The sequence below is a fragment of the Pezoporus wallicus genome, unplaced genomic scaffold, assembly GCF_028554395.1.
Source record: "Pezoporus wallicus isolate ANWC-B61680 ecotype Strahan unplaced genomic scaffold, APGP_CSIRO_Pwel_v1 contig_12851, whole genome shotgun sequence".
Classification (NCBI taxonomy): Eukaryota; Metazoa; Chordata; class Aves; order Psittaciformes; family Psittacidae; genus Pezoporus; species Pezoporus wallicus.
In genome coordinates, this window is record NW_026636999.1 from 1 (window position 1) to 25,147 (window position 25,147).

General features: G+C 41.9%; 1 protein-coding gene across 1 annotated transcript; it reads right to left on the reverse strand.

Moving 5' to 3' along the window:
* Positions 1–75: 75 nt before the first annotated feature.
* On the reverse strand, positions 76–24,803 carry LOC130595723 (neuropilin and tolloid-like protein 2). Its single transcript, XM_057402711.1, has 7 exons — positions 24,337–24,803; positions 22,839–22,877; positions 22,151–22,399; positions 12,060–12,083; positions 11,822–11,949; positions 4,614–4,842; positions 76–143 (listed from the first exon to the last, which is right to left on the reverse strand). The coding sequence occupies exons 1-7, from the start codon at positions 24,374–24,376 to the stop codon at positions 76–78; spliced, it is 777 nt and encodes a 258-aa protein (XP_057258694.1). The 5' UTR covers positions 24,377–24,803.
* Between the last annotated feature and the right edge of the window lie 344 nt (positions 24,804–25,147).

The window sequence follows — 25,147 nt, forward strand, 5'->3', positions numbered from 1 at the left end:
TCTTGAAAGGCAAATTGACCAGCCTAGCTCACAAAGGCTATACTTTGTATAATATTCACCTCAGTGCAGTGATTTTCATTGCCCTAAAGAAGTATTGATGCACATGTTGCTATGGCAGAAGTAAGTGTTGCCTGAGCAGGGAGCTGCAGGAGAGAAGAGAAAGAAAACATTAGGAATTTTCAGTAATTGATGCACTGCAATAAAATTAGTAAATTTCGGGGGGGGGGGGGGGCAGGGTGTTTGTTGGTTTTTTTTTTGTTTGCTTTTTTTTTTTTTTTTTTTTAACATGCATACTAATTCTTTATCTCCATTTCAAACACAAGCACTTTTCTTGCACATCACTAATTACTGGATGATTTACTCCCTCTATATGGTTTCTGACAAGGGCATTACCAATGCTACAAAAAAAATTCTCTCTCAAAATGGGTAGCAGATAGAGACAGTCACAACACAGATAATGGAAGAAGGCTTTAATACTTGCCTTTAAAATAATGCTTTAATACTTGGTTTTAAAATACTTGGCTTTAAATACGTAAAAATTGTATGCTCAAAATCAGTTTATATTTGTTCAGTCTGCTGTGCATCTGCTATGTAGATGTTGTGAAGCAGTTCCTGAACATACGCATTGTAGAGCCCATTAATATCTCAAGGCAAATCAGATTTCAGCTTCTGGAGGACTGTTTCAGTAATTGTAAGAGATTTCAGAAACTGGAGGCATCTAAGTCATTCTTGCTTGTGAATCAAAGCTCCTAGATCCTCCTATTAGATCTAATGCAGGGATTGAGAGAGTACAGTTTAGCTTTTTATCTGTCTATATATATTTAGAAATTTGAAGAAATAAATGAAGTAGAAAGTTGCCCTAAAGATTTTGTTTCTGTGAATGTTTGGTATAGCTCCTTGACATTAAAAAAAATATGCTAAAAAATAGTAGTAATTCTTTTCAGTATGTTCTGTAATATTCATAGGGAATTCTTTATGGATTCAGAGCACCGGACAAGAAAATTATTTTCTCCTTGTCTCATTAATGTGGCATTTTTCTGATAGAAATGTCTATTATCAGTGGAGTCAGTTATACATTAAACAGCAAAGATGTATGGTAGATGTTCTACTCTTTGGTTTCATAGAAGGAATTTTCTCTTGAGCAGTCTGGATTCTCTGAAGCACAATACAAAACCCAAAGGGTACGGCAGAGGAGGGTGACTAGTCCTGAATACAGAATTTCTCACTCCTCCTGTGAGGCTTCAGAGTCTGTGACAGAAAAAGGGAGTAGGCAGGTTCTCCTTTTGAATTTGGAAAGAAAGACTGCACAAGCTTTACTTTATAAAGGGTAAATAGGATTGTCATTTAAACAGAATAGCTTAAAAAGGCTATGTATGTAAAAGGCTACAATACCTACTGAAGTATTTCTGACATAAAGGACGGACTATGAAATTTGTGTCCAGAGTGGTTATCATGGATACATGTGTATCTGTTGGTGTTCCAGTATGGATCTGTATGGAGTTGTAGTTCTTTTGGAGGCACAGAGGAAGAGTTACGATGTAAGACACATTCCCTTTATTTCCCCTGAACAGGGGAATTTGTTTCATCTTTCTGTATATTTGGATGATGCATTCTGTTGCTGCTTCTCCATCTGCCAGTACAGTCTCTATTTTACATTTCTGTGAAGTCTCCTTACCGTATTTTGGGGATGGCTTTTGTTCACAAGTTTATAAAGATGGGACAAATAGACTTAATTTTCCTTTTGTTTATCTGGGGATTACCAAGTCTAAAAGTCACAATGATTGATTGTGTCACAATGATTGAAGCCACTCCAGGGCTTCAAGGACATAGAATCATAGAATCATAGAATAGTTAGGGTTGGAAAGGACCTTAAGATCATCTAGTTCCAACCCCCTGCCATGGGCAGGGACATCTCACACTAGGCTATGTCACCCAAGCTGGACTCTTCTCATAACAGCTGGTGCAATGTTCAGTGTTCTTTGTATCTAGCATTATTCATGTACTGAACCAAGCCAGAAATCAAATACATTGATTTTTAACATAAGTCGATTCTGCAAAAAGCTCTAGGCATGTGTTAGGTGACTGTCATGCACAATTAGTACTTTTATGCAATTTTTTTCAGAAATACTGATCATTTTCATGGTTGGCTTCATATAATTACAAATCATTAGTAAGGTAGAAGACAAAAATAGCCTCATGGTCTGAAAATAAGATAAGCAAGGATTCACTTTTTTTTTTTTTTCAGTTAGAAAAATTGCTTACCCCACTTCTGGTAGGAGCTTCCTTTGATCCTGACCCTCTACTCTGCTCTCGTGAGACCTCACTTGGAGTATTGTGTACAGTTCTGGTGTCCTCAACATAAAAAGGACATGGAACTGTTGGAACAAGTCCAGAGGAGGTCCACGAGGATGATCAGGGGACTGGAGCACTTCCCGTATGAAGACAGGCTGAGAAAGTTGGGGTTGTTCAGCCTGGAGTAAAAAAGGCTGAGTGGAGACCTCATAGCAGCCTTCCAGTATCTGAAGGGGGCCTATAAGGATGCTGGGGAGGGACTCTTCATTAGGGACTGTAGTGATAGGACAAGGGGTAATGGGTTCAAACTTAAACAGAGGGAAGTTTAGACTGGATATAAGGAAGAAGTTTTTTACTGTTAGGGTGGTGAGGCACTGGAATGGGTTGCCCAGGGAAGTTGTGAATGCTCCATCCCTGGCAGTGTTCAAGGCCAGGCTGGACAGAGCCTTGGGTGCCCTGGTTTAGTGTGAGGTGTCCCTGCCCATGGCAGGGGTTGGAACTAGAGAATCTTAAGGTCCTTTCCAACCCTAACTATTCTATGATTCTGATTCTATGATTTAAAAATACATGAAACATTTTTCAGACACATACCTTTCAATTGCCCTATCCAATAAAGATGCTATTTGAAGTTAGAACATAGATAATAATAACCACATACCTTTTCAGGTTTTCTTCTGCCAATGACTTTTGAGTTGCTTTAAAATTGTAAGTTAACAAAGTTATCTAACTTTAGGATTAGTTACTGTTTCAACCTCTTGCACTCAAAAAAACACCACAAAAAGACCCCCCAAAACCCAAACGCAACAGAAGAAAAACCCAACCCCACTCCAGTATTTGTAATATAAACAGATAATTTCCCTGGCAAAATTCATAGCATTTTCTAGATTGGAAGCTGGAATAACTTGCACTACCACTAATATCAATAATTGCATTGAAATAAATGCTACTGGAAAAGCAGTTCTCAATTTTTGCAAGTTGTGAATTGCAGTAAATACCAGTTTTAAGCACAATATGTAACTTTTACTAAATGCCTCTTGTAGCTTAAACAATAGACTAGTTTGACCCATGCAATTGTTTATTTTACATCTAGGCAATAATCATTATTTTACCATGTAGGCAAAGTAAGCAATAAGATATTTCTCTTAAGTCTCTGTCAGTCTTTTTAGAAAGATTGTTTTACAGAAAGTAACTTTTCACCTGTGTTAAAAAATTACTGTTTTATGGAACAGAATATAAAATCCACTTCTTATCTGTAACCTAAACTTTTTTGTAAGGTGGTGACCAGGATCCCTTTCAGGACTGGCTACAGACATGTTCTGTCGAGAAAGGTATTTCTTTGACAGCAAATTTGTACTACTTATTCTTCAAGCAGAGTGAGTCTTTTGAAAACCTTTGACACAAGCATAGGTTTGATTTCCTGAAGTGGCAGATATGCTTTATTCAGCTCTCCCCGTGTATCGCAGATCTTCTCTGCAGTTCTGAACTTAGTCTACTTTAGTCCTGAAGATGCTACTTATTTTCAGGTTCTGCAATGTGGACAATGTTGTCCTTTATAAATATGTGAGGCAAAAAAATTCCAGTAAATTCAGAGAGAAAGCACTTCAAAGAAAATCTCACTTTCAGGAAACGTCTTCATTTACAATGGGAATAAAGACTATCTCCACCCTGGGCTATGAGATACAAACAGAAATCCAGTTTGCATTTACAGCTCTGCTTTTAATATAGCCTTCTTAAATAAATTTGAATTTAACTGCTTATCCACAGTTGTGCAACACAACTGGACTTTCCTAAGGGAGCACGTGTGGGATCGCTCCAAGCCATGTGCAGCTGAGAAGGAGGTAGCAGCTTAGGTATAGCTGGAGTGGGTGTACTTCCAGATCCAGACTCTGCAGGGTCACACGTGTTCTCTAGCCTTCTGAACATCCAGTATGGGCTTGAGAAGAGCCTGTTGTGGTATCTGGCAGAGAACTGGAAGATGAAGGCTAATGGGAGAGCACACTTCAGTCCCACTGCTGTCTTCTTTAAGTAAGCCTGTGCTCATCTGTAGAAATCTTTGTGAGAATGACATAGCTTAGGGCTGTATTATTACTGAATTCAAATGAAAAATAAACCTTTTAAGACTGGAGGAAAGCCTTTCTTCAGGAACCATGCTTATAACTGTAATAAAGCAAGTATTTAATTTAGATGCCAGTACATGAAGGAAATGGAAACAACCTTTTTCATGTGTTCCTGCTGCATAATATATAGCTGATGCTTTTCCTAAAATATACCTGAAAAAGTACCCTGATCCCAGGAGAATAGGCAGTTTAAAATCTACTTACGATCCACAAATGAAGTGAACAGCATTCTGAATCTGCTTAGCCTACTGCCTTCATCTGCCCACATCTGCACCACACCCATCCCAGTCTGCAGCATGACATCGTTTGCTACCGTACTGCAGAACTTTGCCTTCAGGTTTTCAATAGAACTACTTCCATCATACACAGCAACAAAGTTTCTTTTGCATTCATTTGAATGCTCCATTTGATAGTCGAGAAATCGTACATAAATCTGTTAGAAAAGAGAAATTAATGTCTCTAGGAAAAGTAATACAGAGAAGACAGTATTTCTTAGCAAATCTCGGAGATGTTTTGTCCCGTTACACATGTGTAACTCTCAATGCACAGCACTTTTAAACTTACATTTTCTCATGAAATGTAAATGTGGAGTATTACTTAAAGTTTGTCTTAAGTGTCTGTTTTGCTTTGGCCCCTTCCCCAAAACAATCTTTACTTAATAATTTACTCTCATGTTTCTACTCCCCTTGGGGGGGGGGGGGGAAGAAAAAAAAAAGGTAAAAAAAAAAAAAGGTAAAGCAACATACTTGCTGAAGAAAGCCCTAAGCAGCTCTGCTACATGTGCAACCTATTACTCTAGAAGAGATATGAGAAACACATAAATGTGCTGAAAGAATGTTAATGGTATTTTGACTGTTCTCTTTTCTTTCTTTTTAATTCCTAACAGCAGTGTTAAAATATAAGGGAAGGAGTCTAGTCAGGAAAGCTCTGAAGTAAAAATAAGGAAATTGAAATTTATTGCTTCAGAATGAAAGCTAATTACTGAATTGTAGCATTGTTATGGAAGACACAAGCCATGAAAGTCAGGAGTAATTTGAATAAAAATGGAAGCAGAAGAAAAGTAAACTGGCTTTCTAGGAAGAGTTAATAAATTAAGCCAATCTTAATTCCTCCAAAAGCAGGAATCTAATCCAAGAGAAGGCAGCATATGTGTTAGAACGTACGCAGCAAAGAAATTGGAAGACCAACATGGCACTTGGAAAATAAACAAACAATTTATTTTGCCAGAGCAGGAAACTTCTGCAAGATTACGTGAAAAGATCACAGGCCTTTTTCATCTCTTGAATGGTTGTATTGGGATTCTTAAAATTCTAGGGGAAGTTGATGAACTGTGTAACTCAAACTCAGTTACCTAGGCATGCTGCAAAGGCTATCCTTAAACTTTAAAAATTCCTCAGATAGCCATTATTTTGACAGAGAAGAAATCTATCCATGTGAAGACAGAGGTCTCCTGCTCTGTGTGAGAGGAGATGCGCCTTCTACCCACAAGGTCTTCAGTATGTTCCTCAGATAAGCTTGAGTCTAGACTTGATGTGTTTTGAGTGAGTACAGCCTACAGCTACATCTCAGGCTGCTATTACAGATGCTAAGGACCTTTTGCGCAGTATAATTTTTCATGCATCTGACTAATGACAAACATCTCCAGCTCTTGTTTAATTTGTGAAGCAGGGGAGACAAGCATAGATGAATACCACGCTTACTACTGTTGTATTACCTATTTTTCTGTCCTTTTCCCATATCATCTTTCTTTTAACCTCAGCTACAGCCAAAGCCTTTTAAAACTGAATTGTAAAGAATTCATTAAACCAAAACCAACCAACTTTGGGGGAAAAAAAGATTTACAAACACTTAACAAGCTCTACTGAAAGCATGGCAAAAGAGTGAGCACAGGAAAAGGCAGGCAAAACACCCTGGCTTTTCCTTTCCAGTGTTTTCCAGAGGCAGGTTGCCAGTTCTGTCTCCCCTTGCACACTATGAAAAGGTGCAGCCTGTGCCATACGATCTCATGCTTCATCTCACTATTGTGTGATTTTCAGTATCCATTTTTTTATTCCCTTTTTTCTACTTCTGCTGTCTTTGTTCTCAGCTATATTGAGAACCTGTCTTCCACTGATGTCTTATCTCACAAACATGGGTGTGAGCTGTTAAATGCTAGTATATGGGCTGAGAGATGGTATTTGCATTTAATGTTTGGCTTTATGTATCTGCTGTGAAATTACAAGGGAAGCTAAAAATAAACGAGGATGCTTTTAGTAGAACTATTCTCTGTATGTGTAAATATCTGTTACACAGATTTTAAAAGTTCTTTCATTGCTGCAGTTGTATCAGTTTTAAAAAATTACTTTTGTGACAGAATCTAATTGAGGAAATTAAAAATGTCTATGCTTATTTTTCTCAAGAGACTGCACCATATCAGATCTAATAGATTTTATCATCACAATTCTGCCAGAATTGAAGCTTGAGAAACTACTCTTGGAATCTCGTGCTCACCAACAGGGAAGGGCTCATTGGAAATCTGACACTCCAGGGAAGCCTTGGATGCAGCGATCACGAGATGGTTGAATTTGAGATCCTCAGAACAGTGAGAAGAGTGTGCAGCAAGCTCACTGCCTTGGACTTCAAAAGAGCAGACTTTGGCCTATTCAGAAACCTGCTTAGCAAGGTTCCATGGGATATAGGCCTAGAGGGCAGGGGGGCCAAAGACTCTCGGTTGATATTCAAGGATCACCTGCTACAAGCTCAGGAGTGTTGCATCCCAACTAGAAGGAAGCGCAGCAGGAGGGCCAGGAGACCTCCTTGGATGGATAAGGAGCTGCTGAGGAAAATTCAAATGAAGAAAGAGGCTTATAATAAGTGGAAGCAAGGACAGGCGGCCTGGGAAGAGTACAGGGATGTTGTCCGGGAAGCTAGGGACCAGGTTAGGAAAGCTAAGGCCCAGTTAGAATTAAACTTGGCTAGGGATATTAAGGATAACAGGAAGGTATTCTACAGGTACGTAGCAAATAAAAAACAGACAAGGGAGAACGTAGGCCCCCTCAGGAAGTTCTCGGGAGAACTAGCTACAGAGGATTTGGAGAAGGCTGAGGTTCTGAATGACTTCTTTGCCTCCGTCTTCACTGGCAAAGGCTCTGACCACACCACCCAAGTCTTGGAAGGCAGACGCAGGGACAGTGAGAACGAAGACCTTGGGTCCACTGTAGGAGAGGAACTGGTTCGAGACCATCTTAAAAATCTGAATGTGCACAAGTCCATGGGTCCTGATGAAATCCATCTGCGGGTCCTGAAGGAGCTGGTGAATGAAATTGCTAAGCCACTGGCCATCATATTTGAGAAATCATGGCAGTCAGGTGAAGTTCCCGACGACTGGAAAAAGGGAAATATAACCCCCATTTTCAAGAAGGGGAAAATGGATGACCCGGGGAATTACAGACCAGTCAGTCTCACCTCTGTGCCTGGCAAAATCTTGGAGCAGATTCTCCTGGAAGGCATGCTAAGGCACATGAAAAACAACAAGGTGCTTGGTGACAGCCAGCATGGCTTCACTAAGGGGAAATCCTGCCTGACCAATTTGGTGACCTTCTGTGATGGGGCTGCGGAACTGATGGACAGGGGTAGAGCACTTGATGCCATCTGCCGGGACTTGTGTAAAGCGTTCGACACTGTCCCACATAACATCCTTGTCTCTAACTTGGAAGGACATCAATTTGATGGATAGACCACTCAGTGGATACAGATCTGGCTGGATGGCCGCATACAAAGAGTTGTGGTCAATGCCTCAATGTCCAGCTGGAAACCAGTAACGAGTGGTGTCCCTCAGGGATCGGTGTTGGGACCGGTCTTCTTTAACATCTTAGTCGCTGACATGGACAGTGGGATTGAGTGCGCCCTCAGCAAGTTTGCCGATGACACCAAGCTGTGTGGTTCACAGCTGGAGGGAGGGAATGCCATCCAGAGGGACCTTGACACGCTTGTGAGGTGGGCTGATGCCAACCTCATGAATTTTAACCATGTCAAGTGCAAGGTCCTACACCTGGGTCGGAGCAATCCCAGGCACAGCTACAGGTTGGGCAGAGAAGAGATTCAGAGCAGCCCTGCGGAGAAGGACTTGGGGGTGTTGGTTGATGAGAAAATGAACATGAGCCGGCAGTGTGCGCTCGCAGCCCTGAAAGCCAACCGTATCCTGGGCTGCATCAAAAGGAGTGTGACCAGCAGGTCGAAGGAGTTGATCCTGCCCCTTTACTCTGCTCTTGTGAGACCTCACCTGGAGTATTGTGTGCAGTTCTGGTGTCCTCAACATAAAAAGGACATGGAACTGTTGGAACAAGTCCAGAGAAGGGCCACGAGTATGATCAGGGGACTGGAGCTCCTCCCGTATGAAGATAGGCTGAGAATGTTGGGGCTGTTCAGCCTGGAGAAGAGAAGGCTGTGTGGAGACCTCATAGCAGCCTTCCAGTATCTGAAGGGGTCCTATAGGGATGCTGGGGAGGGACTCTTCATTAGGGACTGTAGCGATAGCACAAGGGATAACGGGTTCAAACTTAAACAGGGGAAGTTTAGATTGGATATAAGGAGGAAATTCTTTCCTGTTAGGGTGGTGAGGCACTGGAATGGGTTGCCCAGGGAGGTTGTGAATGCTCCATTCTTGGCAGTGTTCAAGACCAGGTTGTACAAGGCCTTGGGTGATATGGTTTAGTGTGAGGTGTCCCTGCCCATGGCAGGGGGGTTGGAACTTGATGATCTTAAGGTCCTTTCCAACCCTAACTATTCTATGATTCTTTAATAGTAAGAATTATTTTTCTGTAATGTTTTAACTCTATAATTTAGGGTGATGATCTAATCTCAGGGCTGACCCAACCATAACTCTGCCTTCTGCCAACATTCAATAATTTATTGAAGTGCTTAAGCATAAGGCCTGATGCACTCAAAAGGCAATGTGGGGACGAAATTGTTTTATTATTGTTTTGAGACAAGGAAGTACAAAATCTTTTGTAAATAAGTAAAATCAGTTCTAAATAACATTGTTTGATGGCTTTGTAACATTAGCAATAGAAAGTAACTCAGGTAAATGTTTCACAAAAACTAGTCAGAATTCACCCAAAGAACATGAGAATCCTTGTATAAGATAAATCGTTGTAGTTGGCGTAGTTTTAGGTCCTTATGACCTTAGTACAAAAATAATTCTAAGAAAAACAGGACAGAAAAACAGGACATGTAGATAAAGAGTATCTGAAACTAGCAGATGTCTAGGATGTGCTGTGGCTAAGCTAACCGAAGGACGAGATGATTATGCCTGCAGTGTTACTGAACCAGTTAAGCTGGTGTAAGCATTATCTACTGCACATTCTTCAGAGATTGCCAGAAAGTGATGAAGATTGTTGGAAGAAGTAAGTGACCCCCAAAGACCACTACCACATTGTTGTGCGCATGCGGAAATGGGTGTGGAATTACGTAAAGCGGTTCTCAGTTAAATGAATATGTATGACAAGCAACAATATAACCACAGTCTGTTTGAGGTTTGGCTGAGACAAGCTAGGAAGGGCTATCCCCCGTGTCTCCCAGTGCTGCAATAAAGAATACCTGCTTGTCAACTTAAACTTTGTTGGCAAGTTCTTAGCGAGTACTACAAATCAGTTTCCGGAAGAACTGCTACTATTACTTAGTATAGGGCTCCATGAGTTGAGTCACTTCCTCAAATGCTCAAATATATTAACGAAGTTTTAGTTTCTTTCTCGTCTTCTCCTCTTACTACTATCTTTTAGGTTGCTGGTTTTGAACTTTTAATTTGGAAGTTGGTTCATAGGCCTGTAAGCTAAAATGTTAAGTTGTAAATTAAAACCACTCTGTTAAGAGCAAGATAGGCCAGTACGGCCTTGGGGTATGTATAAAAAAAGGGCAGCCTTTGAAGATAAGAAAGGAGTAACCAAGACATATAGGGCCAGTTCTTCAAGATAAGGAACAAATAAGAACAAACTGACCTAAACCACAGAGAGTTTTTAAATAATCCACAAGTCTTTTGCACCTGCACAAGCACACAGGTCAATCAGCAGACACAGGGAGGAAGACTGTCAGCAACCACCAGAGACCCCTCAAAACCACCACTCAGCAAGGAAGAGCATGCGTAATTAAAATGCAAATATTACAATTAGCTCCAGGAAATCTAGTGAATATGTAAAGCATTTCCCAGAAAGGCTGTAAATATGCATAAGTTTGTTGGATATATGGATGCTGCTTATAGACTCCAGGCACGCTCACCTTTGCAAAATGACGTGTGTGTGCACCAGCGCTGCAATAAGGAATTCCTGTTTTCTAAAACTCCAAATCGAGCCTTAGAGAGTTTATTCGTCTGTCTTTTGTGGTAACGGGGCTGGTTAGTTAACCATTAAGGGTATGTAAGAAGGCATAGAGTAGGCTTGTCATCTTGGCAGCTACTGCTTAGAAATATTTTTTTTAATTCTTGTGTACATGCAAGCAGTGATATGCGCTTTAACACACATACAGGAGCAAAATGAAAGATGTGTATACTATATGGAAGAAAAAACTATGTACTCTTCAGTGCAACTCAAATTATTAACCATTCTATGTCTGAAACATATAGCTGTCGGGTTTTGTTGAACAGGCTATAGATATTGTATTTTGGAATTATGAATAGAATTTTATACTTCTCTCTGACCAACAATAAAGCTCAAGTTGTTTTAATGAGCATAAGATAGTGATGATTTCATAAGCAGTCTCTAGATCTGCAGGCACAATCACAAATACCAGGTACCCAGGTAACATATGCTGATTTTTGGCTTGAACAGTTACTATGCCCCTTTAGGGCTTGGGCAGAAAAGCTCTAGCAAATTTTATTGTGGCACTTTAAGAGGGCGTGATGCTATAGCCAAGTCAGAAGAAGAGTGACAATTCCTTAGCTGCTTCCAGGCAAAGCCTTTCATTTTAGCTCAGGCTACTGATGAAAGTGGGGTTTAAGGTGCTGGATTGTGAATTACACTGAGGAGGAGCAGGTACATGTTCTTTTGACACTGAACAGAACCAAATTTTCCAATAGAACCACCGGAGGCAAAATTTTAAGATGTGGCAGCAAGATTTAAGGGAACTTATCAAAGCTGTTAGCTAGCATCTTTGCCTGCGGTCTTCCAATAAAACCAGAGTCCAAGTCAAATGCCCTTGAAAACTGTTGCTTGAACAGTGTTCACAGTTATTTTGAATTTTAAGTTTCAAATAATAGGAAGTCAAGACTGTGGACTTGCTCTATAAATTTAATTTCAGGAACAATCTGGATTTCCTAAGCCACTGGTAACTCACTCATCTCACTGAAAGAGAGACATTATGTAAATCACAGCTAGTGACTATTACCTGTTACTAATGACTTAGAAACCCATTATATGTTGAATGATATGAATGAAACTCACCTTAGCATTCGGAGTAGCTTTAATTGTCCATATGCAGTCAACTGGTTGCCCTGGCTTTGTTTTTCCTTCTTGTTGTACTTGACTGGAATGTACTATTCCATCAGCTCCTGAGAGTTCAAACTGGCAGTCTAGGGAGAAGATATACCTTGCTGTCAAATTCAATATGATATTAATTTTAAATTTAATGTATAAAGAAATTGTTACTGTAATACTAGACCTGGTATGGGATTTAAAATACCTCCTAGGTAAGTAGAGTCAGGATCTGTAATAGAAAGAAGTAATGAATCACACGGGCTATCAGTGTTTAAGATTCACTTCAAGGTTTAGTATAATCTGAAGATTATGTCTATTATTATATCACAATAAAAATTGTTTACTGAATCAATTGCAGGGTACAGAGACAGATTTTTTATTTTTTTTAGATAACACTATTCCACAAAGATTGACCTTATCTGAATGAGGTAATTCTATACTGACAGCACAGGTTTCCAGCAAAACACCAAAAATCGCTATTCGGTATGTTGTTCCTACATTACATTCTGAATTTAATTACCAATTTTCACTGAAAATTTTACCCTTCTTTAACTAAAATCAGTTCTAAATAACATTGTTTGATGGCTTTGTAACATTAGCAATAGAAAGTAACTCCGGTAAATGTTTCACAAAAACTAGTCAGAATACGCCCAAAGAACATAATGAGAATCCTTCTGTAAGATAAATCGCTCTAGCTGGCTTAGTTTTAGGTCCTTATGACCTTAGTACAAAAATAAAAGTAAGAAAATCAGGGGTAAGGGTGGAGAGGAACTGGAATGGGTTGCCCAGGGAAGATGTGAATGCTCCATCCCTGCCTGTGTTCTAAGCCTGGTTGGACAGAGTCTTGGGGAACATGCTTTAGTGTGTGGTATCCCTGCCCATGGCCAGGGGGTTGGAATTAGATCATCTTAAGGTCCTTTCCAACCTTAACTATTTTATTATTCTATGATTCTATGAAATAAACATACTTAATTTTCCTTTTGTTTATCTGGGGATTACCAAGTCTAGAATTGAAATGATGAGAAGTACTAAAACTATCCCTGATGTGATGGCAATATTTGTTCCATGAGTTTTGGTGATTTGTCCAAACAATCCAGTTATTTTCCTTTCTGCAAAGAAAAAATTAGGCTTATGATGACGGGTTTATGATTTTTCACATTTTTGATCATGCTTAATGACTTAATGGCATTGGAGACTAGATCTGTGTGTCAATGGGATTTATCATCCTGGATCTGTGCATTTGTTCAGCAAGTCTAATTCCCTGTCTGTGTTACTGGCCACCACATGGTATTTCAGTGGCAGGTGGAACTCTGTGGCCAGCGTAGGCTGACTGAGCTAGGATGTGGCTTTAATCCTGAACCTCTACTGATCAGTTCACATTCCAAAATCCACAAGTTAAGTAGGCTTAAAGTAACAGCTACAGCTGATACTTCTCTTACCATGTTTTGCTCCTGCTGGTAACATTCCCACTGATGTCAATAGAAGGAAACATAGATTTAAAATTATCTATTTCTTCCTTAAAAGGGAAATATTATCATAGTGATGATGTGAAGGTGACTGTACTATTTGTTTACAAGGAGCTTTAGCATAGATATATTCCAGTTTTAACAGTCCAGTAATCAAGTCAGATGGAAAAAAAAAAAAAAAAGAGAGGGCCTGGGGGGAACAGACATGGACCAACCAACCCTTATCATATGGCACTTTTGGCTAGTACAAGATGGCAACGTCAGAACAAGATGGTTTCCATACTAAAAAATCTTATTTGGAGATTAGATTTTTCCGTTTGGATTTCTGTTCTGTAAATGTACTTGTTTGGCAGTGTTCAAGGCCAGGTTGGATGGGCCTTGAGCAATCTGGTCTAGTGGAAGATGTCCCTGCCCATGGAAGGGGGTTGGAACTGGATGAGCTTTAAGGCCCCTTCAACCCAAAGCATTCTATGGTTCTGCGATTGTCCTAGGGGACTAAAAGAATTCTACACTGAGACTCTCCAACATACCCTACAGCTCTAACAGTTATTTTTCTCCTTCTTAGTAGCTGGCACAATGCTGCGTTTCGGCTTTAGTCTAAGAACATTGCTGATAACACACCAATTTCTTTAATTGTTGCTAAGTAATGTTTACCCCAATCAAGGGCTTTTCAGTTTCTCATGCTCTGCCAGTGAGGAGGGGAGAAGAAGCTGGGAGAAAGCAGAGACTGGACACCTGACCCAAACTAGCCAAAGGGGTATTCCATAACACAGCACATCATGCCCAGTATATAAACTGGGGAGAGTCACACGGAATGCCCAGATCGCTGCATGAGTCAGTCTGGGTATCAGTCAGCAGGCGGTGAGCAACTTTATTGGGCATTACTTGTGTTTATTGTTTTTTTCTTATCTTTTTAATTTTATATTCTCTCTCTTATCATTGTTGTTATTAGTGGTGGTAGTAGTATTTTTATATGATACTTTAGTTTCTGAACTGTTCTTATCTCAGCCCACTGTATTTACATTCCTTTGGTTCTCCTCCCCATCCTGCTGGGAACAGTGGGGAAGAATCAAGGGAGTGAGTGAGCGGCTGCATGGTTGTGAGTTACTGGCTGGGCTTCCTACTGCTTAAGAAAGAAGATATAGAGGTACACGCCATGGGCCACCCTATGGTTTTACCTGTGGGATCATGGAGAAGACAGGAGCAAGTGGGATGGAAAACCTACCTCATCTCTGGAGGAACAGGTGCGTGAATTGAAGACGAGAACAAAGGTCAAGGATGATCATCCCATGAAAGCTGTGGCTTAAGTCTCTGGTGAGCAGGTTCCCAGATGGAATGGAAGAGCTGATTTTACACCAGCTCCTGTGATAAAGACTAATCCCTGTCAACAAGGTGTAAGTGGCCAATATTGCGATCACTATTAGAGGGGCCCTGCCTCCAGCCAGGTGGAGCTAGGGGACAATTAGGTTTATTGGACTGTGTGGATCAGATGGCCTGGCACATAAGTCACACAGAAGTATAAGGCTCTAATAGATACCGGTGCACAGTGTACCCTTATGCCATCAAGCTGTCAAGGGGCGGAACCCATCTATATTTCTGGAGTGACAGGAGGATCCCAAGAGTTGACTGTACTGGAGGCTGAAATCAGCCTGACTGGGAGGAAGTGGCAAAAGCACCCTGTTGTGACTGGTCCAGAGGTTCCATGCATCCTTGGCATAGACTACCTCAGGAGAGGGTACTTCAAAGACCCAAAAGGGTACCAATGGGCTTTTGGTATTGCTGCCTTGGAGACTGAGGAAATTGAGCAGCTGTCCACCTTGCCTGATTTCTCAGAGGATCCTTCTGTTGTGGGGTTGCCGAATGTCAAAGGACAAGTACCAAACGCGACCACAACAGTGCACCGGCGGCAATAATCACACTGACCGAGACTCCCTGATTCCCATCCATAAGGTGATCCGTAGACTGGAGAGCCAAGGAGTGATCAGAAGGATCCGCTCACCCTTTAATAGCCCCATATGGCCAGTGCAAAAGTCTAACGGAGAGTGGAGACTAACAGTAGACTACTGTGGCCGGAATGAAGTCACACCACCATTGAATGCTGCCATACCGGACATGCTAGAACTTCAGCATGAACTGGAGTCAAAGGCAGACAAGTAGTACTTGGAGGGGCATCCAGTACACTTGAAACCGATTGCCTCAGGGGTGGAAACACAGCCCTACCATCTGCCATGGACTGATCCAGAACACCTGCAATACATTGATGACATTATTGTGTGGGGCAATACAGCAGAAGAAGTCTTTGAGAAAGGCAGGAAAATAATCCAAATCCTGCTGAATGCTGGTTTTGCCATAAAACGGAGTAAGGTCAAGGGACCTGCACAGGAGATTCAATTTAGGGGAATAAAAGGGCAAGATGGACGTCTCCAGATCCCCACAGATGTGATCAACAAGATAACAGCAATGTCTCCACCAACTAATAAGAAAGAAACACAAGCTTCCTTAGGTGTTGTGGGGTTTTGGAGAATGCACATGTCAAATTACAGTCTCTTTGTAAACCTTCTCTACATCATGTGACCTGTAAGAAGACTGATTTCAAAAGGAGCCCTGAAGAACAACAAGCCTTTGAACAAATTAAACGATAGGTAGTTCATGCAGTAGCCCTTGGACCAGTCCAGTCCGGGCCAGATGTAAAAAATATACCGTACACCGCAGCTGGGGAGAATGGTCCTACCTGGAGCCTCTGGCAGAAAACTCCAGGGGAGACTCGAGGTCAACCTCTCAGCTTTTGGAATCAGGGATACAGAGGATCTGAGGCCAGCTATACCTCAACAGAAAAAGAGATACTGGCAGCCTATGAAGGGGTTTGAGCTGCTTCGGAAGTGACTGGCACTGAAGCACAGCTCCTCCTGACACCCCGGTTGACCGTGCTGGACTGGATGTTCAAAGGCAGGGTCTCCTCTAGACATCATGCAACCGATGCTACATGGAGTAAGTGGGCTGCACTAATTACACAATGAGCTTGAATAGGAAATTCCAGTAGTCCAGGAATTCTGGAAGTCATCATGGAATGGCCAGAGGGCAAATATTTTGGAATGCCACCAGAGGAGGAGGTGATGCGTGCTGAAGAGGCCCCACCATATAATAAACTGTCAGAAATTAAAAAGCAATATGCCTTGCTTACTGATGTGTCCTGCCCTACTGTGGGAAAGCATCAGAGATGGAAGGCAGCCATACGGAGTCCTCAACGACAAGTTGCAGAAACTGCTGAAGGAGAGGGTGAATCGAGTCAGTTTGCCGAGGTGAAAGCCATCCAGCTGGCCCTGGACATTGCTGAACGAGAAAGGTGGCCATTACTTTCTATACTGACTCATGGATGGTAGCAAATGCCCTGTGGGGGTGGTTGCAGCAATGGAAGCAGAGCAATTGGCAACACAGAGGGAAACACATCTGGGCTGCTGCAGTGTGGCAAGATATCGCTGCCCGGGTGCAGAGCCTGGTGGTGAAGGCATGCCATGTATAAGCTCATGTACCCAGGAGTCGGGCCAGTGAGGAACACCAGAACAACCAACAAGTGGATAAAGCTGCTAAGATTGAAGTGGCTCAGATGGACTTAGATTGGCAACATAACGGAGAATTATTTTTTGGCCGGGTGGGCCCATGACACTTCAGGCCATCAGGGCAGAGATTCAACATACAGATGGGCTCGTGATCGAGGGGTGGATTTAACAATGGACACTATTGCCCAGGTTATTCATGTGTGTGAATCATGTGCTGCAATTAAGCAAGCCAAGCGCTTAAAGCCTCTTTGGTATGGAGGACGATGGCTAAAGTACAGATATGGGGAGGCCTGGCAGATTGATTATATCATACTCCCACCAACCCGCCAAGGTGGAGGCAACCACCGGATGGCTGGAAACATAGAATCAGAATCATAGAATAGTTAGGGTTGGAAAGGAACTTAAGATCATCAAGTTCCAACCCTCCTGCCGTGGGCAGGGACACCTCACACTAAACCATATCACACAAGGCTTTGTCCAACCTGGTCTTGAACACTGCCAGGGATGGAGCATTCACAACCTCCCTGGGCAACCCATTCCAGTGCCTCACCACCCTAACAGGAAAGAATTTCCTTCTTATATGCAATCTAAACTTCCCCTGTTTAAATTTATCCCGTTAACCCTGGTGCTATCGCTACGGTCCCTAATGAAGAGTCCCTCCCCAGCATCCTTATAGGCCCCCTTCAGATACTGGAAGGCTGCTATGAGGTCTCCACACAGCCTTCTCTTCTCCAGGCTGAACAGCCCCAACTTTCTCAGCCTGTCTTCATATGGGAGGAGCTCCAGTCCCCTGATCATCCTCGTGGCCCTTCTCTGGACTTGTTCCAACAGTTCCATGTCCTTTTTATGTTGAGGACACCAGAACTGCAAACAGTACTCCAGGTGAGGTCTCACAAGAGCAGAGTAAAGGGGCAGGAACACCTCCTTCGACCTGCTGGTCACACTCCTTTTGATGCAGCCCAGGATACGGTTGGCTTTCAGGGCTGCGAGCGCACACTGCCGGCTCATGTTCATTTTCTCATCGACCAGCACCCCCAAGTCCTTCTCCGCAGGGCTGCTCTGAATCTCTTCTCTGCCCAACCTGTAGCTGTGCCTGGGATTGCTCCGACCCAGGTGTAGGACCTTGCACTTGCTATGGTTAAACTTCATAAGGTTGGCATCAGCCCACCTCACAAGCGTGTCAAGGTCCCTCTGGATGGCATTCCTTCCCTCCAGGGTATCAACCGAACCACACAGCTTGGTGTCATCGGCAAACTTGCTGAGGGCGCACTCAATCCCACTGTCCATGTCAGCGACGAAGATGTTAAAGAAGACCGGTCCCAACACCGATCCCTGAGGGACACCACTTGTTACTGGTTTCCAGCTGGACATCGAGCCATTGACCATAACTCTTTGCGTGCGGCCAGCCAGCCAGATCTGTATCCACCGAGTGGTCCATCCATCAAATTGATGTCTCTCCAATTTAGAGACAAGGATGTTATGTGGGACAGTGTCGAACGCTTTACACAAGTCCCGGCAGATGACATCAAGTGCTCTACCCCTGTCCATCAGTTCTGTAGCCCCATCACAGAAGGCCACCAAATTGGTCAGGCAGGATTTCCCCTTAGTGAAGCCATGCTGGCTGTCACCAAGCACCTTGTTGTTTTTCATGTGCCTTAGCATGCCTTCCAGGAGAATCTGCTCCAAGATTTTGCCAGGCACAGAGGTGAGACTGACTGGTCTGTAATTCCCCGGGTCATCCATTTTCCCCTTCTTGAAAATGGGGGTTATATTTCCCTTTTTCCAGTCGTCGGGAACTTCACCTGACTGCCATGATTTCTCAAATATGATGGCCAGTGGCTTAGCAATTTCATTCACCAGCTCCTTCAGGACCCGCAGATGGATTTCATCAGGACCCATGGACTTGTGCACATTCAGATTTTTAAGATGGTCTCGAACCAGTTCCTCTCCTACAGTGGACCCAAGGTCTTCGTTCTCACTGTCCCTGCGTCTGCCTTCCAAGACTTGGGTGGTGTGGTCAGAGCCTTTGCCAGTGAAGACGGAGGCAAAGAAGTCATTCAGAACCTCAGCCTTCTCCAAATCCTCTGTAGCTAGTTCTCCCGAGAACTTCCTGAGGGGGCCTACGTTCTCCCTTGTCTGTTTTTTATTTGCTACGTACCTGTAGAATACCTTCCTGTTATCCTTAATATCCCTAGCCAAGTTTAATTCTAACTGGGCCTTAGCTTTCCTGACCTGGTCCCTAGCTTCCTGGACAACATCCCTGTACTCTTCCCAGGCCGCCTGTCCTTGCTTCCACTTATTATAAGCCTCTTTCTTCATTTGAATTTTCCTCAGCAGCTCCTTATCCATCCAAGGAGGTCTCCTGGCCCTCCTGCTGCGCTTCCTTCTAGTTGGGATGCAACACTCCTGAGCTTGTAGCAGGTGATCCTTGAATATCAACCGAGAGTCTTTGGCCCCCCTGCCCTCTAGGCCTATATCCCATGGAACCTTGCTAAGCAGGTTTCTGAATAGGCCAAAGTCTGCTCTTTTGAAGTCCAAGGCAGTGAGCTTGCTGCACGCTCTTCTCACTGTTCTGAGGATCTCAAATTCAACCATCTCGTGATGGCTGCATCCAAGGCTGCCCTGGATCCTCACATTTCCAACCAGCCCTTCCCTGCTGGTGAGCACGAGGTCAATCATGGCACCTCTCCTTGTCGGCTTCTCTCTTACTTGCAGGAGGAAGTTGTCTTCCACACAATCGAGGAACCTCCTGGATTACTTGTGCTGGCCCGTACCGTCATTCCAACAGATGTCAGTGTGGTTGAAGTCCCCCATGAGAACAAGGGCCTGTGAGCGTGAGGCTTTTCCTATCTGTCTATAGAGTGCTTCATCCGCAGGTTCTCCTTGATCAGGCGGTCTGTAACAGATCCCCACAGTCATGTCTCCCATCGCTGTTTTCCCTTTGACCCTGACCCACAAACTCTCTGTGGACTGCTCACCTGTCCCCAGACAGAGTTCCATACTCTCCATCCAATCCCTAACATAAAGGGCAACTCCCCCTCCCCGCCTGCCGGGCCTGTCTTTTCTAAAAAGCCTGTAACCTTCCATTCCAACACTCCAGTCATAGGAGCCATCCCACCATGTTTCTGCAATGCCTATTATATCATACCACCGTAGATGTGCACACATCTGTAATTCCTCTTGTTTGTTCCCATGCTACGGGCGTTTGTATAGAGGCATCTGAGCCGAGCTCCAAATGAAGCCGGCTCATTGGCTGGAGCGGCTGGAATATATCTACATTGCTCCGAGCTTTTATTATAGGTGCTGGAAACTGACTGGGTGTCTTGGGATGGAATGATGCCCCCTCCCCCAACACATCTAGTTTAAAGTCTCCTTGACCAGTCTGGCAAGCCTCCTACCAAAACTGCTCTTTCCCTTCTTTATCAGACCAGCTCCACCAGCCCCCAGTAGACCTGGCCTACAAACTTGGGTCCCGTGTTCAAGACACCCAAACCCCTGACTATGACACCACCCTTTTAACCATTTATTAACCTGGCTAATCCTCCTAGCTTTTTTTAGGTCCTCCCCTGTATCCTGGAGAATTGACGAAAAGACTATCTGAGCTCCAAAGCCCCTAACCACCTCTCCCAGGGCTCTGTAGTCCTTCTTTATGTTCCCCAGGCTACTACTATCTATATCCCTAGCGCCCACATGTATCACCAGAAGTGGGTAATAGTCTGTGGGACTGTGTCCCGTGCCACTGCCCAGAACACTATCCTGGGCCTTGAGAAACAGACTTTGTGGAGACATGGCACCTCAGAGAGAACTGAGTCAGACAATGGGACTCATTTCCAGGACAGCCTTATAGACACCTGGGCCAAAGAGCATGGCATTGAGTGGGTATATCACATCCCCTACCAGGCACCAGCCTCTGGGAAAATCGAACGGTACAATGGGCTGTTAAAAACTGTTCCTACATTACATTCTGAATTTAACTACCGATTTTCACTGAAAGTCTTAACCTTCTTTCTGAACTGAGTGGGGGTGTACGTGCACGTCCCCTTCCATTTTCACAATTACAAAATATTTTACCACACTCCATGTAAATGTAGAGGAAAGAAAAATATTGGTCCTTCACTTGCTGCAATCTATTGCAAAAATACTATACAGTTCAAATGTATATTTTACGTTCCAGTCTGGAACTAGGCTAAGTTAGTTTTGACAGTGATGTTAATGAAATTGCTTTGGAAATGAACTAAACCGAATGCATAAGTACTGACCCTATGAAAAGATTTTAGTGTGTTACTTCCAGTGGACCGGTCACTGTGGTAATCTGAAGAGTTTCCAAGTCTAAATCCCTAGTAAGGTATACAGTTCTATGAGCGGTAACACATAATCATGTAGAGTGTTTTCACGTGCTATACAGGTAAAGACCAGTTGGGTAAAGGTGACATTAAAAAGTTATGCCTGTGTATACTTTTACAGTAGTAGTAGAGCTGACATTTGTATATTGTCCTTTGTCACAAAAGACAATAAAATGCTGATAAATACATGTGTAATATCTATGAAGTACAGCAGTCAAGCACTGCACAAGGACACCAGATCAAATTTTCCTGTAAAAAGAATGCCCTGCCAGTTTTAAGTGGCCCCACAGAGCAGATGTACTTTTGTTTTTCTAAAGGCACTGTCAGCATATTATCCTCTTCATACCTTGTAAACCACACAGTATTTTGAGCAAAGAACAATTCTGTTGTCTGAGCCTATGGGTTGAGGGAATCTAGTTATACTGAGAGCTGATGCTTGGACTGTATAGATATTTCCTCTGGCATGTCAGAATGGAGATTTAAAATGCTTTGCATCTGGCTGGAAGTGCTATTGTAGATGTGCTTCAGGTGTTTTTGTCATAGTGTCTTACATTCCTGGATGATAGACTGTTGAAAACACCAGCTATTTGTCTACATAAATGCTCTTTCCATTACTACCACTGGTGAGGTACTGGTACAAGTTAGAGTAGTAACAAAGAGGGAAGTTGCTAAAGCCTTCAGCACAAACAAGATCAACTGACTTCTCTAGCAAACTATAGAAATGCAATTTCCTTCAGTCAGTTTTTCAAAGTGGTTTTAGTTAAGTATGCTGTGGGATTAGCAGGATTGAGACTGTAACTATCACACTGTCACTTTGTCTTCATAAGCACTTAGGATGAATTACAGCTCTAGACTGCCAGCATAAACACATCACAGAATTCCATGGGAGCAGATGGCTATTAACTCAGTCAGAATGTTAGGCATCTTTACCTGGTATAAATGAGTACTTTGCTTGAAATCCCTTTCCTTCCAGCTCTTCATCAGAAGTAAACTTGATCCACATAAATCTCCCTGCTGATCTAATTAGTGCAGGACTTTTCAAACCACAGTAACGATTAATGAGAGGGGAGAAACCAAAAGGTCCATCTCGAACCTCCAGATGATCAAACCGACATTCAAATGAGGGTTCTATGTAATAAGGCTCATCAAAGGTCAACTCAATTCTTTGTCGTGGAGCAGCTAGACATAAAAAAATGAGCAAAAGATTAAATGAAGATCTATATAAAAAGCACATGAAGACACAGAATAATGAAGAAACAGACCTCCAAGACAGCAAGATAAAAAAGAGACTGGAAACTTCTCAAAATACATCTGGCAGTCTGCTACAAAAACTCAGATACACTATAATAAAAAATTTAAAAATTATTATATAGGACATCCTTTTTCATGGATTCTTTTTTTTGCTTGCTGATCTTTATTGTTGAAAATTCAGAAATAACATAAATTGAATTCAGCACATGTAACAGATACTAACATATATGCAAAGGTATTCAAACAAGGTTTAATATTAAATTGAATTCAGTGTTCTGTGAAAACAAAGTACATAAAAAAAGGACAAAACAATGAGGGATGCAGAAAAGAATGGAAAAGAAAAAGTTAGTTATGAAGAACTACTCACTGGTACATTTCCTAAGCATCAAGCCCAAATTTGGAGATCCTTTGGCAGGAGACACCTTTTATTAGAATATTCAGAGAAGTGTAAATGCTTCATATACATTATTAATATGCAGGTGACTACTAAGTCTGAACAAGTGGCAGCCTAACATCAGGACTTGGATCAGATCCCTAAATCCTGAGTTGATGCAGCTGTGGCTACTTTTTGACCAGACTTCCACATCTGTAGTTCAGAACTGTGATTTATATTGTATGAATAGCTTAAGTGTTTTTTGTTCTTGTCATCTATTAAGCTACATGAACTTTCAGGTACTAATTGGTTATCTGGAATGACAGCATTAAAGAATCACATACTGTCAATTTCTTCTGAATGCAAAAAGGATTTACTTGTATGTCTCTAACACTTTTTTTAGAACTTACACCTTATACACGAGTTAAAAACATTTGTAGCTGTTTGCACATATTGTCAGAGGTCTGTAGGAATACTTTAGCTAGAAATTGTGGAGGACCTTGGTCTCACTCAGGTAACCCTAATGTTTCTGTATAAGGATTGTGAGGCTCTGTGCCCCATGGAAACTGCCTCATGTCAGGGAGATCCAGCAGTGGATCTGGTATGTCCCAACACTGAAGCTGGACAGATCTGCTCCCCAGTGCCTTCACTGTCAGGGAAGATACAGAACTTCAGATATGAATGCATACAAGCAAAAATGAGGGTGTCTGTGAACTACTACTATACTGTACATATAAAACCTCACTGAAACATGTTACTTGAAATATTTCAGTTAATTGATATGAATCTGATTATTAAGCTAACGTTTTTAGCTGACTTCAGTGGGTTTTGGATGCATTCTAATAAGAGGAAAAAATAATTAGTGTGTCCCAAGTCTTACAGCCTTTACCCAAGATATTCTCATTGGAATGTGGTTTTATTCTAGTTAATTAAATTTTTTTGTCCTCATCACATTATTTCAGTAGTGACCTCCCCAGTGCTAACAAATCTCCATATTTTTAATACAGTGCCATAGCAGTAAGATGTGTGTTTTTTATTAATAAAGGACAGCATAAAGATTTCCTGCCTGTGGAATACACTTTGAATAATCCAGTATGGTCTGGTAAATGCTGAAGGCAGTCTGCAAGCATCTTTTGTAGTTTATCTTCAGCAATATTGGAAGTGATATTAAGATAACAAGCTACAATTTTTATCTTAGTAGTTCTGTGCCTTCATAGATTACAATAGATCTGATGCTGCTTTTCCTGTCTGAGGGTATGTATTATTCCGTATAGCTAATTCCTGAATGACTGCATTTTCTATTAATGTATTGTTATTACTTCAGAAAACAAATTTAGCTTCTTGTTTAACCAAATGACTGCAGAATTGATTATATTACCAGTACAGCTATACAGTATTTGACAGTACAGTAAGATGACACAGTTTTAACAGTTCAAGATTATACATTGAACACTAAGATTACAACACAACAAAAGAGAAATACAGCATGTACCTTCTAAGATATAGATGCACTCTTGATTTGGTGGGTACATGTTAGGGTAGTTTGGTGAAGCAAAATGTCCTCCATTACTTGTCCGTACCCAATTGTCACACTGGGTGGGAGGAATACGATTCACACCAATATTTTGCCCACCTTAAGTGGGAAAAAAAAAAAGTGATCAAATAAATTTCTCCTATAAGCATGCAAGGTTGATTTTGGAAAAAAGTAAAACACTGACATAACCCATGTCCTATGAAAGAAGAAAGTAATTTATTTTGGTGGAAAACCCTCTTCTATGCCCCTTGCTAACATCTAGCTAGGAAAATCTTATGTTTAATTTAGTGATGTGGTGTACCCTAAAGAGATCACAGTTTCGGAATATCAAATATATCCAGTAATTCTTGGGAAGGGAAGAGAGGGAGTAAATTTTTTTTTTTTAGCCAAGTCAGTTTAGACTTTTTGATGCTCTTCTTTCTAAGTCAGATAGTCACAGTAGCTGCCAATATAGCAGCATTATTTTCGGGCTTATGTCTTCTCCACTCCTATGCAAATATAATCTAAAATGCTTGTTGGCTTTTACTATTTTTGCCCTGATTCCGGATTATACTGAAGTATGCGACCCTTAGACTAAATATATATTTACAATATTTTTTCTTAATACAGAATGTTTAGAACAAATTATAATTTGCAAAATACACTAAATACAACAATGGTAGCTAATAAAATCACTAGCAATCACTTATCCTCCTTATAACCAATCACTTAGATTGGATATAAGGAGGAAATTCTTTCCTGTTATGGTGGCGGGGCACTGGCACAGGTT